A 16,063-nucleotide genomic window follows, 5' to 3' on the forward strand; every position below is an offset into this window, starting at 1 on the left:
GGTCCTTCATATGTCATCTGGTTTTCTCCTTAGGCTCTACCACACCCTTGTTCTAGGGCAGACTTTCCCTCCCCACCACAACTCGATATGAATGCTCTGTCAACATGGTGAATACCACGCTTGTGCTTCCCATCAGTGCCTAGCATAGCAATGCTCATACAACAGATGTCCTTTAAGTAAGTGGCACAGACCTTTTCAGTGACCTGGTCCATAGTTGTTTCAGAAATGTGTATTCAGAAGACTTATTCCATAACCCCATATATGGATGTGTGGGTTTGATTTTCCTTCTTCGCTGAAAGCAGAAGTGCCAATCTCAATAAAATAAAGTGAGGCGAGATGTATTAACATTTCACCTGGTTGCAGAGCTGTGGTTATATGTAGGCAGCGTAGTCCCCAGGGTTGCTTTTCTTGCCATCGCCACATAGACCGTTGGGACCCCGGATTTGACCCCTGAAGGACGGCCTCATTTGGGACTGGGAGCCAGGGCTTTGATGGTGGGTGAGATACTTGGGCAAAACTCCCTGACCTGGTGATTCCGCCTGTCTGTGTGTGGCTGTTTGGTAGTTTCTGTACAGCTCAGGTGCTGCCAAGCAAATGGATGCTGGGTGTCACCTGTGGCTCAGTTTGGGCAAGTGCTGTGGATGCCCCTCCAGGTGAGGAGGGTGCCTGACACGATTAGGAAGGCTGGATGTCCCATACTTGGTTGACACCAGTAGCAGATATGGGACCGTAAAGGGAAGTACGTGGAATGGGGTTTGTGTGTGTTGGCCAAGAACAGGATAGGAAGTGCAGGAACAAAAGGCGCAGTGGGCAGTATATGGGTGTGAGGAAGGTGCGGGGTGACCTGGAGCTAACCTGGCCTCTTATTCTACTGCAGGGGTTTTCCCTTCTGGCAGACAAGGAAATTACAGTTTTATAAAGTGCGGGGAGGTAGCTAAGCTCCCAGCAAAAAACCGGGTCCCTTTGGTAGAGTTGCAAGGGATAAGAAAATAATAGAGAAAAATGGAAAATGGAGGAAATAAAAGAATACACTGAGACAAAGATATAGTTTTATAAGTTTATAAAGATTATAGGCAAAGCGGGATCTCAGGGGACCTAGACCTTGTCCGTGGGTCTCAAAAAGCCCCGAATGAGGTCTTACATGGTAACTTATAGGGAACAGTGAACAATTGTCAGGGGTAACAGAGTCACATAACAGCAGGTAGTTCCTCTCAGGTTAACAGATTTTCAAAAGCCTTCTACAGATTCTTTAACTAATTCTATCTACATGAGCGAATGGTTACAAATCTTTCAAAGGTTAACTTCTAAGTTCTAAGGTAAGTTTATCACTTAACAGAGGGGTTAAACAGAGATATGTTGGCTCCATGTTTATTAGGTTATTGTGAATGGAGACAGGTAGTCTAGAGTGTTAAAACAAGAGCTTTGCTTTTAGCCATTCAGGCAGCTGTTTGTTCCAGGGGGCACTCCATTGTCAGCTCTCATCCTGTAGTTTTTAACAGATTCACTTTACTTTACAAAGCAAATCCAAACCTTTAGGTCTGAGAAACGGGGCGCCTCGTGGGATACAGCCCAGCCGCTACTGTCTTTCAGAGACACCCTTCTGAGTGTAACAGTATTTGAAATGCAAACCAACACGTTCACATATTCCTTCAGGACAAAGCTCTGAAAAACTCCTAAGACAAATCCTGTCTGCAAACACGTTTTTGTTTTTTTTTTTTTTTTGAGACAGAGTCTCACTGTGTTGCCCAGGCTAGAGTTCCGTGGCGCCATCCTAGCTCATAGCAACGTCACACTCCTGGGCTCAAGCGATCCTCCTGCCTCTGCCTCCTGAGTAGCTGGGACTACAGGCATGCGCCACCATGCCTGGCTAATTTTTTCTATATGTTTTTAGTTGTCCAATTAATTTCTTTCTATTTTTAGTAGAGACGGGATCTCGCTCTTGTTCAGGCTGGTTTCGAACTCCTGAGCTCAAACAATCCGCCCGCCTCGGCCTCCCAGAGAGCTAGGATTACAGGCGTGAGCCACCGCGCCCGGCCTGCAAACATGTTTTTATATTAATTCATGGAGCAACAATAAAGTTAAGTGCCTAGTCGAAGATTACAAACGAAGGGATGAATTCTCTCAAACTAACAGAAATGTGTGAGGTGGTAGGATGTGCACAGGGTAGGAGTTGGGGCCCTGGGCCTGGGTCCAGTGTCTGCATCTGTCTCTGCACCTGCATCAGGAAGGGAGACTCCTCCCACACTGGGCTTCCTATGAGGGTAAATGTTAGGAAAGAGTATATGTATGTGAAAGCTCTTAAGAAAAAAGAAGAATCTAATATTTTTCTAAAAGAGGAAGGTGGTATTTTTATTTGCATATAGAGACTTTACAGACCAGCATTTTCTTTATTTTCTTTTTTTATTTTTTTGAGACAGAGTCTCACTGTCGCCTAGACTAGAGTGCCATGGCGTCATCCTAGCTCACAGCAACCTCAAACTCATGGGCTCAGGCAGTCCTCACGCCTCAGCCTCCCCATAGCTGGGACTACAGGTGCGAGCCACCATGCCCGGCTAATTTTTTGTTTCTATTTTTAGTTGCCTAGCTAATTTTTTTCTATTTTTAGTAGAGACGGTGTCTCGCTCTTCCTCAGACTGGTCTCGAGCTCCTGAGCTCAAAGCAATCCACCCGCCTCGGCCTCCCAGAGTGCTAGGATTACAGGTGTAAGCCACCACGCCTGGCCAAATCCAGCATTTTCCGATAAATTTAGCAAATTTAGATACTGGGAAAGTTTAGACTAAAGTTTAAAAAGTTTAAAGTTTGGTTCTATATGAGGAATTATATGTTAGACATGTTTCATTTGCTAAAGAGCAAGGTGTTTTTTAAAAGCCTAACTTTAAAATAGGCTGGGCATGGTGGCTCATGCCTGTAATCCTAGCACTCTAGGAGGCTGAGGTGGAAGGATTGCTTGAGGCCAGGAGTTCAAGACCAGCCTGAGCAACATAGTGAGACCCTGTCTCTAGAAAAAAATTTTTAAAATGAGCTAGGCATGGTGGTGTGTGCTTGTAGTCCCAGCTACTTGGGAGGCTGAGGCAGGAGGATCTCTTGAGCCCAGGAGTTTAAGGTTGCTATGAGCTATGATGATCCCACTGTACTCTCGCCCAGGCAACAGAGTGAGACATTGTCTCAAAAAAAAAAAGTTTTGAGGCTTCTCAGTTTGCTGCCTTCACAGTGTTTGTGGTGTGTGCTCGGTGTAGCATTTTTATAGCATAGGTGGTCAGGCCATTGTGATTCGCTTTCATTTCCTTTTGGATGGACTACTTTGGGTAATTCTGTGCAGGTATGCTTAGGTGGCCAGGGGAAAGTTTTGTTTCTGCTGTGAATGAGAGGTCAAAGTCCTTGCTCTTTTGGCTCAAAGCCAACCTCTCAGCTGGGTGCTGTGGTGCACACTTGTAGTCCCAGCTACTCACAAGACTGAGGTGGGAGGATTGTTTGAGGCTGCAATGCACTGTAAAATTGGGAAAAAGCTCAGCTTTATTGATCCTCAGCTGGGGAATAGTCACTGCACTCCAGACTGGGCAGCATAGCAAGACGCTGTCTCTTAAAAGATGGAATTGAGAGAAAAAACTGCCAACCTTTCCCATTTTTTTCAGGTACTATTTTGAAGCGCTGGAAGAAGAATTGGTTTGACCTGTGGTTAGATGGTCACCTGATCTATTATGATGACCAGACTCGACAGAGTATTGAGGATAAGGTCCACATGCCAGTAGACTGCATCAACATCCGTGTGGGGCACGAATGTCGGGGTAAGCTGGCTTGTCTTAGCCAGTATCTGTCATCTACCCCCCTCCGTGTCCCCATCCTTGGTGGAAACTGGATCATCTTCCCTGTTCTGCTTTCATTAACAGATTGAAGAAGGGCTCTGTCTGGGAGGGGCAACCACAGTGGGGCTCCAGGCCCAAATGGTTGGAGCAAATACATTTCCCCCTCTGCATAATACCCACCAGCCCATGTTCCTTCCTGTCTTATGGAGAGGGAACCAGAGTGCTGGGAACCTCAAGAAGGATGGGGCCACCCTAGACCATATGAAACTGGGATCTGTTTGATGGCGACTCCAGTTTCTTAAAATCTGTGATGTGGTTTTCTGGAGTTATTCCTTATATTCATTTTAAAGGAATAAATTTTGTGGAAGTCTTCTTGGCAGCTAGTCTTGCCAGTCAGCCGAGCTGTGTTCTTTCTGCCTTCTTGGTCAGGCCAAGGGTTCTTACTTGGATGTAGCACTTGATTTATTTTCTAGTCCTTTGCTTATCTGAACTGTTAGGTCTTAGAATATGTAAGAAGAAATTCTGGGAAAAAGTCCTTTATTATTCTTATTTTTTATAGATATTCAGCCTCCAGATGGGAAGTCAAAAGACTGTATGCTGCAGATTGTTTGCCGAGATGGGAAAACTATCAGTCTTTGTGCAGAAAGCACAGATGATTGTTTGTAAGTTTTGGTTTCTTATGTGTTTAATTTAAACCATATTTTCTGTTTTAACTTCCAGTTATCAGGAAGGGAAAAGAATGGGAGTGGAGTTTTCCTTCAGGCAGCAGAATAAGGGACTCCATGCAAGTGTGAGGGAAATGTAACAGCTTTTCCTGGTTCTGGTTTCTGCCTTTCTGGGACTGCCTGGGCAGGTCCCATTAGGCAGACAGTGATAGCGTCTCTTTGTGCTCTCTGTTTTCATTGTGAGATTCACACTGGGTGATGGGCACAGTTGAATGGCTTCTTAAATCTTGTTCTTTTTTTGTAAATGTCTTTTTAAAAAGCACCCACATTCAGCTTTTTCCTTTCTATGGTGGTCGTTACTCCATCTGCCGTCTCTGAGGAAGGGATGGGGAAAACCCAACTTTATTAATCCCCAGCCTGTTAACGTGTGCATTGATACTGGATCAGAATCTTGAAAACACTGACTGAATAAAACCTGGGGAGAAGAATGAGTTTTTCTGTCTACTTTGTACCACTTCAGTGGCTTAACTCTGAATGTTGTGAGAATCTACTAACAGGTTGCTGAAATATTCAAACATACATGACATTTTCACAAAATCCCACAGAGCATTTCGTCAGTGCCTCCCCCACATTCACATCCGTGCTCATCCTCGATGTGAGCGTTACTCCATGCCAAACTCTAGGGTCAATTTTAAATCCCAGAAGTAGCTTCTTTTTTATACTCTTCTGATTTATATCAGTGAATCTTAAATGGCACATTCTGGAAGAGGTGGGGCTTTCCTAAAGCCTGATGGAAAAATGACCACATGTCAAGCTCATTTGCTACTCCTATAAACTGGAGCTCTGTTATTACTGTTTAATAATTTAAATTAACATATTGAGCCAGCTGATTTACAGATGTCGTGTTATCCCCACTGTGTCTTGTAAGGCAGGTGCTGTTGTTTTTCTTGTTATAAGAACTTGAGGCATAGAGAGGTTCAGTAACTTAAGTTGTTAGTTTTTAATGATCCTGTAATAAATTACCACAAGCTTAGTGGCTTCAAACAATATAAGTCTATTACATTTCTGGAAGTTAGAAGCCCAGCACAAGTCTCACTGGCCACAAGGTATCTACAGCACCATGTTCCTTCTGGAGGCTCTAGGGGAGAATCCATTTACAGCTGCTAGGGCCCCTCTGCGTTCCTTCTGCTTTCCGTGGCCCCTTTGTCCATCCTCAAAGCCAGCAAGAGTGGGCTGCGTCTTCTCACAGTTGGGTCTGTGGTTCTCTGCAGGAAAGGTTTTATGCTTTTAAGGAGTAGTAATTAGTTTGACCTTCCTGGATAGTCTAGGATAATCTCCCCATCTCAAGGTCCTTAACAGTAATTCTAGCTGCAGAGTCCCTTTTGCCATATAAGGTAACATACTCAGAAGTTCTGGGGTTTGGACTGTGAACATCTTTGGGGCTGTTATTCCACCTGCCGTGTTTCCTGAGGTGCTAGAGCAGGTAGACTAGACTCAGGGTTTGAACCTTTGTCTCCAGAGCCCTTTGTCCTTTACTCCTCTGCCCTGCTGTGGCCTGAGATGTTACATGGATGAAATGTTTTTTTTAAGTAATAATGGAAAAGATATCTGGATCTAGAATTGTACAGTATTTTAACAAAACATGGGAGATTTTCTTGTAGAAGAGGGAGAAGAGGTAGACATAGGCTGAAGGGCTGGGCTTGTTTGTCTTAGAAGAATGAATGAGTGGGTCAGTTCTTAACCTGGGTGGGAAATTAGAGGTTTATATCTGTGTTGAGTTTTAAAGGCACAATGGAAATGGAGGTTAATACTTTTTTTTACCTAGAAGAATAGGAAGGAACAGAAAATACTCCTCGTGAAAAGAAAAGGAAGCAACAGGAAAACTTGATAGAGCACAACAGGAAGTGACTTGGGAGCAATTAGACTGACAGTATCTGTGAGTGATCTCAGTAAACGCCAATGGGTTAAATTCTGCTTGAAAAGAGTAAGAGCTGAGACTGGGCAGATGTTAACAAGAAAAGCACTTGAAATAAAATGACACAGAAGGGTAAAGAAGTAAAGAATAGGGGATTGTCAGTTCCCAGGGCTGCTGTTACAAGACGCCGCACACCACGTGACGAGATCGACAGAAATTCATTCTCTCACAGTCTGGAGGCTGGAAGTCTGAGATCAGTGTGTTAGCAGGGCTGTGCTCCCTCTGACACCCTGGGTGGAACCCTTCCTTGCCTAATCCTAGCTTCTGGTGGTGGCAGTAATCCATGGTGTTCTTGGATGGCCCTGCATCCCTCCGGTCTCTGCTCTGGGTCACACGCCTTCTTCCTTCCTGTCCCTGTGCAAATCCCTTTCTTATGGGCGCTCACGCCTGTAATCCTAGCACTCTGGGAGGCTGAGGCGGGAGGATTGTTTGAGCTCAGGAGTTCGAGACCAGCTTGAGCAAGAGCGAGACCCCATCTCTACTAAAAATAGAAAGAGAAAGAAATTAATCGGACAACTAAAAATATATAGAAAAAATTAGCCGGGCATGGTGGCACATGCCTGTAGTCCCAGCTACTCGGGAGGCTGAGGCAGTAGGATCGGTTGAGCCCAGGAGTTTGAGGTTGCTGTGAGCTAGGCTGACGCCACGGCACTCACTCTAGCCTGGGCAACAAAAGCGAGACTCTGTCTCAAAAAAAAAAAAAATCCCTTTCTTATGAAGGACGCCAGCTGTACTGGATTAAGGACCCACCTTGATCTAGTAGCACCTTATCTTAATTGGTATCACCTGCAAAGACCTATTTCCAAATATGGTCACATTCATAGGTGCTGGTGACTAGGACTTCATATCTTTTCAGGGAGATACAATTCAACCCATAATAGAGAATTCTGAGTAAAGATGGTGAGATGAATCATACCATCTTCCCTAACTACCTAGTGAAATGAAGGGGAAAACATTTCATTGACAACAGCCAAAGAAAGAAGTTTGACTTTAAGCAAAAACTACAAACAGCTGAAGGAAGAAAGAGATGATTCTGCTGAGATGTAGCACTGTTCTTAACCCCAGTCCAAATCTCAGAAACACTAACAAGATGAGTTAATTGAATCTTACATATTTTCACTACTGCCCTGCCACCTGGAGTGATGGTGATTAAGAGTAAAATGCTTTTTGGAAAAGCTGAGGAGAAACCCTTGAATATGACTTCCTTGGAATCTCAGCAGAGGCTGGAAGGCTCACCCAGGGCTTATCATTCCAGGGCACTGGGAGGCATTGAAGTGCACAGGAGTTGGATAAATCTGCGGCTGGTGAAGTGAGCCCTAGCAGGGGACATTCAAAGAAATGTCTCAGAAGAGGGTGTAGGACCCAGATTTTTCAGAAAGGACTTACTCAGTCCCAGAATAAATTTCTTCCTCTCCCACCCCATGCCCTTGGATTACAGAACAGTGACTGAGGGTAACACCGAGTCATCGGACTGTTGCTGGGGTGGAGTGGGGTGGAGCTACCAGCTGATACCAGGTGAGGTAGGAAGGGTGTCAAGGAGAAATAACTCATACCCTATCAGAGCAAGTAGAAGTTAGATAATACTTCCCATATTAAACATGACAACTGTTCAAATATTACTATAAAGGGAAAATAAGAAGAGGAAAATGCAAGCCTGAGGAAAAAACTCCTAGGCTGGAAGAAAATAAAACCTAAGGATAGAAGGAGATTTTTCAAGAATGCTTTCCTAGCCCCCATATACCATATTTAAAATTATATTACCACCCCATACACAATCACCATTCATCAACTGTTTATTTTGTGTGTTTTCTCTCTTCATTAGAATATACACTGCTGTGTGAGGACAGGGATTTATGTTTATTTTGTACCCTTTTATGAGGCCTGTCACTGTGAAGGGGGTACCATTCACATTATAATGTAATGTAAATGGCTTTCCCTGCCACACAACCCCAGCTATAAAGTGAGTCACTGGCATGGGGAAGAGACTGGAGATACTCAGTGAAAGCTGGGGAAAAAGATGAAAGAATTTGGAGAAAGCATCAGAGGTATGTTACAAAGACTAAAAGAGTTTAGAAAGCTTATTGATGTCCAGAAAGTACAGAACCCAAAAAGAGATGTTTAGAAATTCAGTGCAAGAAAAATGTTCTGAAATTAATAATAGAACGGAATTTGCAGACGAAAGGCCATACCAGACTGTTCCAGCTGAAATGACAACAAAATCCATATGTGGTATATGAATAGTCCAGTATGATACCCGTTAGCAAAGTGAGTGACAACATCACTACATAGAACATCTGTTGGGGAATTTTGGAGGTTAGCTGAATTTGTTAGAAAACCAAAATATTTGAAATAAATGAGCTAATCTTTCAACTCAAGGAGATATTAATAGTAAAATGAGAATAAAACATAAAAGGAATTGATAAAGATGAGAGAAGAGGGATAGGGTCAGTAAGAAAAGTGGGAGGTGAGGGAGAGAAGGCGTGCACAAGAGACTACTTTTCGCCTATCAATTTAGAAAACTTGTGAGATTTAAGATGCAGATAATTAGTTTTTTGACCATTTAGGAGGAAGTTAATAGGTGTAGAGATTGTTAGACTCTTTGCAGGGCCATTTGGCAGTACCCAGTGAAATAAATTATATCCCTTGACCTGGCAGTTTCACTCTTTGGAATTTGTCCTGTAGAAATGTTTATATGGCGTGCAAGGGTAATAAGGATGTTAGTCACAGCATTCTTTTTAATGGCAAAAAATTGCTGACAGTCCCGTATTGTGGAACATTATGTAGCCCATCCAAAAAAAAAAAAAAAAGAAAAAGAAAGTAGGCTGGGCACAGTGGCTCACACCTGTAATCCCAACACTTTGGGAGACTGAGGCAAGAGAATCACTTCAGGCCAGGAGTTCAAGACTAGCCTGAGCAACATAGTGAGACCTCTTCTCTATAAAAAATAGAAAAATTAGCTGGGTGTGGTGGCGTGTGCCTGTAGTCCTAGCTACTCAGGAGGCTGAGGCAGGAGAATCACTTAAGGCCCGGAGTTTGAGGCTGTAGTGAGCTATGATGACACCACTCCACTCCAGCCTGGGTAACAGAGTGAGATCCTGTTTCAAAAACAAAAAGAGGGCCTGGGTGTGGTGGCTCACACCTGTAATCCTAGCACTCTGGGAGGCTGAGGCGGGAGGATCGTTTGAGCTCAGGAGTTCGAGACCAGCTTGAGCAAGAGCGAGACCCCGTCTCTACTAAAAATAGAAAGAAATGATCTGGACAACTAAAAATATACATAGAAAATAGCCGGGCATGGTGGCACATGCCTGTAGTCCCAGCGGCTGAAGCAGAAGAATTGCCTGAGCCCAGGAGTTTGAGGTTGCTGTGAGCTAGGCTGACGCCACGGCACTCTGGCCCGGGCAAGAGAGTGAGACTCTGTCTCAAAAAAAAAAAAAGGCGGGGTGGAGAGGGCAGTAGATCTGTGTGTTTGCCATGAACTGACAGAGCAAGCTATAGTACATTTCACATTTAGAAAAGATTATGTTTTAAATATTATGTATCTACTATAGATGTAATTAAAAAATATATATTCCTAATGCATGTTTCAAGTGAGTTGGTGGGGTGGGTCTTGGGGCAAAGCCCAAAGACTTGTTCTTTAAGCGAGTCTTTTCAGGAATTCTGATGCCAACCTTGGTTTGAAAATCATTGAAATGTTGGAGTGCCTCAAATAATGTACCCTTTTCTTCTTCTTTTCCCCAGGGCCTGGAAATTTACACTCCAGGATTCCAGGACAAACACAGTAAGTTGCTGATGGTGATCATCAGTAACGTTTTCACATGATCTTGTAACAATGGGAGAATAGGAGGTTGGCGAAGGGACGTGGGGAAGAGATGGGGTTTCTTGGCCATCCAGTCACGAACGAGCAGGCAGAGCTGGGCAGGGCACCTTTTGCTGACGGTGAGCAAGCTGGGCTTACTAAACGTTTTGGCAGGAGGAGCCCTCCTCACACATTCACGCTCATTCCGGTGTTGTCTAGAAATGTTTGTATTTCTGAAAGCTTTGCAACACTTTGAATTTGCTGTGGTTTGTAGTGAAGGCTCCAAAAGAACCACAGGGTCCTTTTTATGCATAAGATCTTCGCTTCGTGAAACAAACATTTCTAGACTTGACTTGTCTCTCATCCTGTTTCTGGCCTTAGGAGGTCACTGAGATAGTGAACCCCATTCATGGAGCCCAGTAAGTAATGCTGTCTTTATATGTGTAGGAATCAAGGCAGCGTTACCTGTTCTCATTCTTCAGATGGCACTTTATTTTCTCCTTTATCTCTGTAGGAAGCAAAGAAAAAAGTAGATCAAGCTTACAAAAGAATTTGTGCATGTGGCAAAAGAAAGTAAAATAGCTTAATATCCAAATGTCAGTGTTTCCTCTTGTTAGGCTAAGACATTTCTTCCTCCTAAGCTTACTCTATGTCTCCAGTTACCTTTTCTTTCACGAAAATCCCGTTTGGGTAAAATTAGTATTAATGATCCATATAGTTAGAGGCAAGATCCCAAGATGATTCTTTTTTTTTTTTTTTTTGAGACAGAGTCTCACTCTTTTGCCCAGGCTAGAGCGAGTGCTGTGGCGTCAGCCCAGCTCACAGCAACCCCAAACTCCTGGGCTCGAGCAATCCTTCTGCCTCAGCCTCCCGATCAGCTGGTCCCACAGGCATGCGCCACCATGCCCGGCTAATTTTTCTATATATTTTCAGTTGTCCGATTAATTTCTTTCTATTTTTAGTAGAGACAGGGTCTCGCTCTTGCTCAGGCTGGCTTTGAACTCCTGAGCTCAAAAATCTGCCCGCCTCAGCCTCCCAGAGTGCTAGGATTATAGGCGTGAGCCACCGTGCCCGGCCCCAAGATGATTCTTTGTATGGAATTTTTTTTATTTCTTTGGAGACAGGGTCTCACTCTGTTGTATGGGCTAGAGTACAGTGAAGTCATCATAGCCCACTGCAACCTCAAATTTCCTACCTGCCTCAGCCTCTCAACTAGCTGGTACTATAGGCACGCACCGTGATGCCCGGCTCATTTTTTCTATTTTTTTTTTCTTAGAGATGGGGTCTCACTGTGTTTGCTCAGGCTGGTCTCCAACTCCTGACCTCAACTGATCTCCCTCCTTGGCCTCCCAAAGTGCTAGGATTACAGGCGGGAGCCACCATGCCCTGCCTGTATGGATTTTTTTTTTTTTTTTTTTTCTTTCTTTCTTTTTTTTTTTTTTTTTTAAAGAGCTCACATGTTTTTCTTTTCCACTGGGGAGTAATTTAATGAATTTTTTTAAATATAAAAAACAGACTGTGTAGAACATATCTCTGATTGCTACATTTCTGATTGTAGTGTTTGTGTTTGTGAGAGTGGTGTTGGGTAACAGCAGAGCGTCTGCAGGCCTTGCTGGGCTGTGAGAGCTCTCCTCCTGCTGGGGGCTGAGCAAGGACCACCTTGCTGCTGCATGCAGAGGACGCCAGAATGGAGCTGGCCCCCACTGCAGATAGTAACGGGTTTTTCCTACTTCTCAGAGAGCTGTAACTGTTTGTCCTTTAAACTTACATTTGCTAAATAAAAGGGAAATGTGCACAGCATCATCGAGCACGTAGGTGCTTGGCAGCTCCCTTGCTCTCATCCTGTCTCCTCTCTCACACAGGCGTACGTGGGCTCCGCAGTCATGACTGACGAGACGGCGGTGGTTTCTTCCCCTCCTCCATACACGGCATATGCCACACCAACCCCTGAGGTAGGGACACCTGAGTGTCCTTATGAGCGAAGCTTGAGGTCTCTCTGCTGCTGTCCTGGTTTTTTTGTTTGTTCTTTTTTAAACTTTGAGCCAGCATTGGAGATAACTAGAAATGTACTCTAAACCTTTTCTTCTTTAAACAGATTATTCCTCATTGCCTTTTGCTTTCATGAAATAAAGCAGCTACTTTGTATTTTTATTTATGTTCAGCACATTTTGTTTTTTAAGGTAGACCTAAAAATGAATCATGTTAATGACAATTGCTTTGGGTAATGAGATTTTGATGACTTATAGTTTATATATAATGAATTACTTGAATTATTATAATCAGGAAAAAATGGTATTTTTATTTTGGAGAAAAAACCTTAAATCATATGTCCAATACCTGGGGTGTCCCCTGTCCTCATGATGCTGACTGTCCACTGGTATATATGTCAGTCTCTGTCTTGTGGTGCACCCTCCTTTTTTGTTAACTTTTAATTTTGAAATAAATTCATAAGAAGTTATAAAGATGGTATAGTCAGCCTCATGTACTTTTCTCCTGGTTTCCCAGTTGTTATGTTAGATCAAATCAAAACCAGGCATTTGGAATTGGTACATTGTTTATGTCTAATCCTATGTCATTTTATCACATATGTAGATTGTGTAACTACCACTTCAGTCAAGATGTAGAATTCTTCACAGAGCCTTCCTCCTGCCACACGTTGTTACAGTCACACCCTCCTTCCCCTTCGCTGACCCATCACCCACTGATCTGTTCTCCAGTTCCATGGTTCTGTCATTTTAACAATGTGCATGGACCATGCAGCATGTGATCTTTTGAGTTTGATATTTTTCACTCAGCCTGCTGCCCTTGAGATCCATCCAGGTTGTTGTGTATACCAGTAGTCTGTTCCTTTTAATTGCTCGAGTAGTGTTCCATGGTATGGATGTGACACATTTTGTGTTGAGGGACATTTTGGTTGTTTCCAGCTTTTGGCTATTGACATTAAACCTAATGTAAACACTTGTGTACAGGTTGTTGTGCAGACGTAGGTTTCATTTATCTGGGATAAATGCCCAAGTGTGCAATTGCTGGGTCAGATGTATGGTGAGTAAATGTTAGTTTTTTAAGAAAAACTCGGACAAACTACAGGTACTCTAACATTTTACTTTCCCACCGGTAATATGTGAGTAATCCAGTTCTCTACATCTTCACGAGCAGTTTATGTTGTCACTTTTTTTAATTTAGCTATTCTAGTATGTATAGTGATTTCTCAATGTGGTCTTAATTTCCTTAGCCGTACTAGCTAGTGATGTCGACCATCTTTTCCTGTGTTTATTTGTTATCTCTGTCTTCGGTGAAATGTCTCTTCATGTCTTTTGCCCATTTTTCTAATTGTCTTGTTATTTTTTTAATAGTGAGGTTTTTGCATTCTTATATAGCATGTTCAGGATATGAAATTTTTGTAGATAAAAGTTGAGTATCCCTTATCCAAAATGCTTGGGACCAGAAGTGTTTTGGATTTTGGATTTTTTAAAATTTTGGAGTATTTGCACATATATAATGAGATCTTGGGGTTGGGGCCTACATCTAAACACAGAATTCATTTATGTTTCATATATACCTTATAAACCTAGTCTGAAGGTGATTTTATGCAAGATTTTCTAAGTTTGTACATGAAGCAAAGTTTATGTATATCGAACCACCAGAAAGCAAAGGGTCACTATCTTGTATTGGCACTTAAAAAGTTTCAGATTTTGAGGCATTTTGGATTTTGAAATTAGGGATGCTCAACCTGTATGTAGTCTATAGCTAGTCTTTTTATCCTCCTAATAAGGCCTTTTACAGAGTTTTAAGTTTGGATGCATTCCAATTTATCAGTTGTTTCTTGTTTTCTGGATTGTGCTTTTGTGGTCATGTTTAATGCTTCACCTAGCCCAAGTTTCCTACGATTTTCTCCTGTGTTATCTTCTGAAAGTTTTATAGAGTTAGGTTCTACATTTAAATCTCTGATCATTTTGAATTAATTTTTTATGACATATATATCTATCTCTGGGTTGTATTGTGTGTATCTCTTTCTGGGTTCTCTGTTCTGTTCCATTGATGTGTCTTTATCTTCCTTTGATACCCCATAGTCTTAATTATTGTAGCTATATAATAAGTCTTAAAATGGGGTAAACTGATCAGTCCCTCCCCCCTAAATTCCTTTTGGGAATTTGTTCAGTTCTGATTCCCTTGCCTTTCCATGTAAATTAGAATAAATTTGTTTATATCTACAGCAAAATCTTGTAAGGCTTTTGCAGGAATTGCTTTAAGCCTGTGAATCATGTTAATTTGGAGAGTTATCTTTACCTAATGACGAATCCTCCAGTCTGTAAACATGCACTGCCTCTATATTTAGATCCTCTTTGATTTCTTTCATCAGCATTTTGTACTTTTCAGTATAAAAATCCTATACAAGTTTTGTTAGATTTACAAGTATTTGTGTTTTTTTGAGTATTTGATATAATTGTATTTTTAATTTTAGTTTTCTCATGTTTATTGCTAGTATATAGAAATAGAATTGATTTTATATGTTGATCTTGTAGCCTGTAAACTTATTAAACTCACCCTTTTTTCTATAGATTCTTTGGGATATGCTACATAGACGATCATGTCTATGTAGCATATCTACATGTCTACAAATAGGGACAGTTTTATTTCTTCCTTTCTAATCTGCATGCATTTTATTTCCTTACCTTGCCTCATTGCCTTGGTTGGAACTTCCAGTGTTATGTTGAATAGCAGTGGTGAGAGAGGACATCCTTGCCTTGTTCCTGATTTTAGGGGGAATGTATTCAGTTTTAAGGATGCAATTCATTTAGTATGAATTTAGTGTTTAATTCAGTATTTAATAAGCATTGAATTTGGTATTTAATTCGTTTTTAAGTATGCCCTCAGTATTTAATGCATTCGTTAAGTATGATGTTAGCCGGATTTTTTGGTAGATACTTTTTATCAAGTTGAGGAAATTCCCTCCTTTTCTAGTTTGTGAGAGTTTTTTTAATGAATGGGTGTTAGATTTTTTGAAATACTTTTTCTGCATTAATTAATATGATCATGTGTTTTTTTTTTTTAAGCCTGCTAATATAATGGATTACATTGATTAATTTTAATACTGAACCAGCCTTTCATTCCCTGGAATGAACCCTAGTTGGTCATGGTGTATAATTATTCTTTTTTGTGTTTTGCTTAATTCTTTTTTTTTTTTTTTGGAGACAGGGTTTCACTCTGTTCTCATGTGGCCCAGGCTAGAGTACAGTGGTGTCATTGTAGCTCACTGCAACCTCAAGCTATCAAACTCCTGGGCTCAAGTGATCTTCCTGCCTCAGCCTTCCAAGTAGCTGGGACTATAGGCATGAACCACCATACCTGGCTGTTTTTTTCAGACAGGGCCTTGCTCTGTCTGCTAGACCTAGAGTACAATGGCGTCATCGAGGCTCACTGCAACCTCAGAACTCCTGGGCTCAAAGCGATCTGCCTAAGCCTCCCGAGTTGCTGGGACTATAGGCAAGCGCCACGTGTGCCTGGCCTATGTTGCTGATTTCTATTTGCTGATATTTGTTAAGAATTTTTTCATCTATAGTCACAAGGAATATTAGTCTGTAGGTTTCTTTCTTTGTACTTTCTTTGTCTTATTTTGATATCAGGGTAATATTGGCTTTATAGAATGAGTTGGAAAGTGTTTTCTGCTCTTCTGTTTTCTGGAAGAAATTGTGTAGAATTGGTGTTAATTCTTCTTTAAACATTTGCTAGAAATCTCTAGTGAAACTATTAATATCCAGGCCTGGAGATTTCTAATTACAAATTCAATTTTCCTTCCCTTCCCCTTCCCCTTCCCCTTCCCCTT

At 42.0% G+C, this 16,063-nt stretch overlaps 1 protein-coding gene across 4 annotated transcripts in view; it reads left to right on the forward strand.

Moving 5' to 3' along the window:
• The window catches only part of PLEKHB2 (pleckstrin homology domain containing, family B (evectins) member 2), a 40,234-nt gene that overhangs the window by 13,885 nt on the left and 10,286 nt on the right, over positions 1 to 16,063 (forward strand). For all 4 annotated transcript variants that reach the window (XM_012649935.1, XM_012649934.1, XM_012649937.1 and 1 more), the window contains 4 exons: positions 3,633 to 3,785; positions 4,363 to 4,465; positions 10,182 to 10,221; positions 12,102 to 12,191. In XM_012649935.1, the coding sequence (XP_012505389.1) occupies positions 3,633 to 3,785; positions 4,363 to 4,465; positions 10,182 to 10,221; positions 12,102 to 12,191 (386 nt within the window). The remainder of the gene's footprint in view (positions 1 to 3,632; positions 3,786 to 4,362; positions 4,466 to 10,181; positions 10,222 to 12,101; positions 12,192 to 16,063) is intronic.

This window comes from Propithecus coquereli, unplaced genomic scaffold, assembly GCF_000956105.1.
Source record: "Propithecus coquereli isolate 6110/MARCELLA unplaced genomic scaffold, Pcoq_1.0 Scaffold307, whole genome shotgun sequence".
NCBI lineage: Eukaryota > Metazoa > Chordata > Mammalia > Primates > Indriidae > Propithecus > Propithecus coquereli.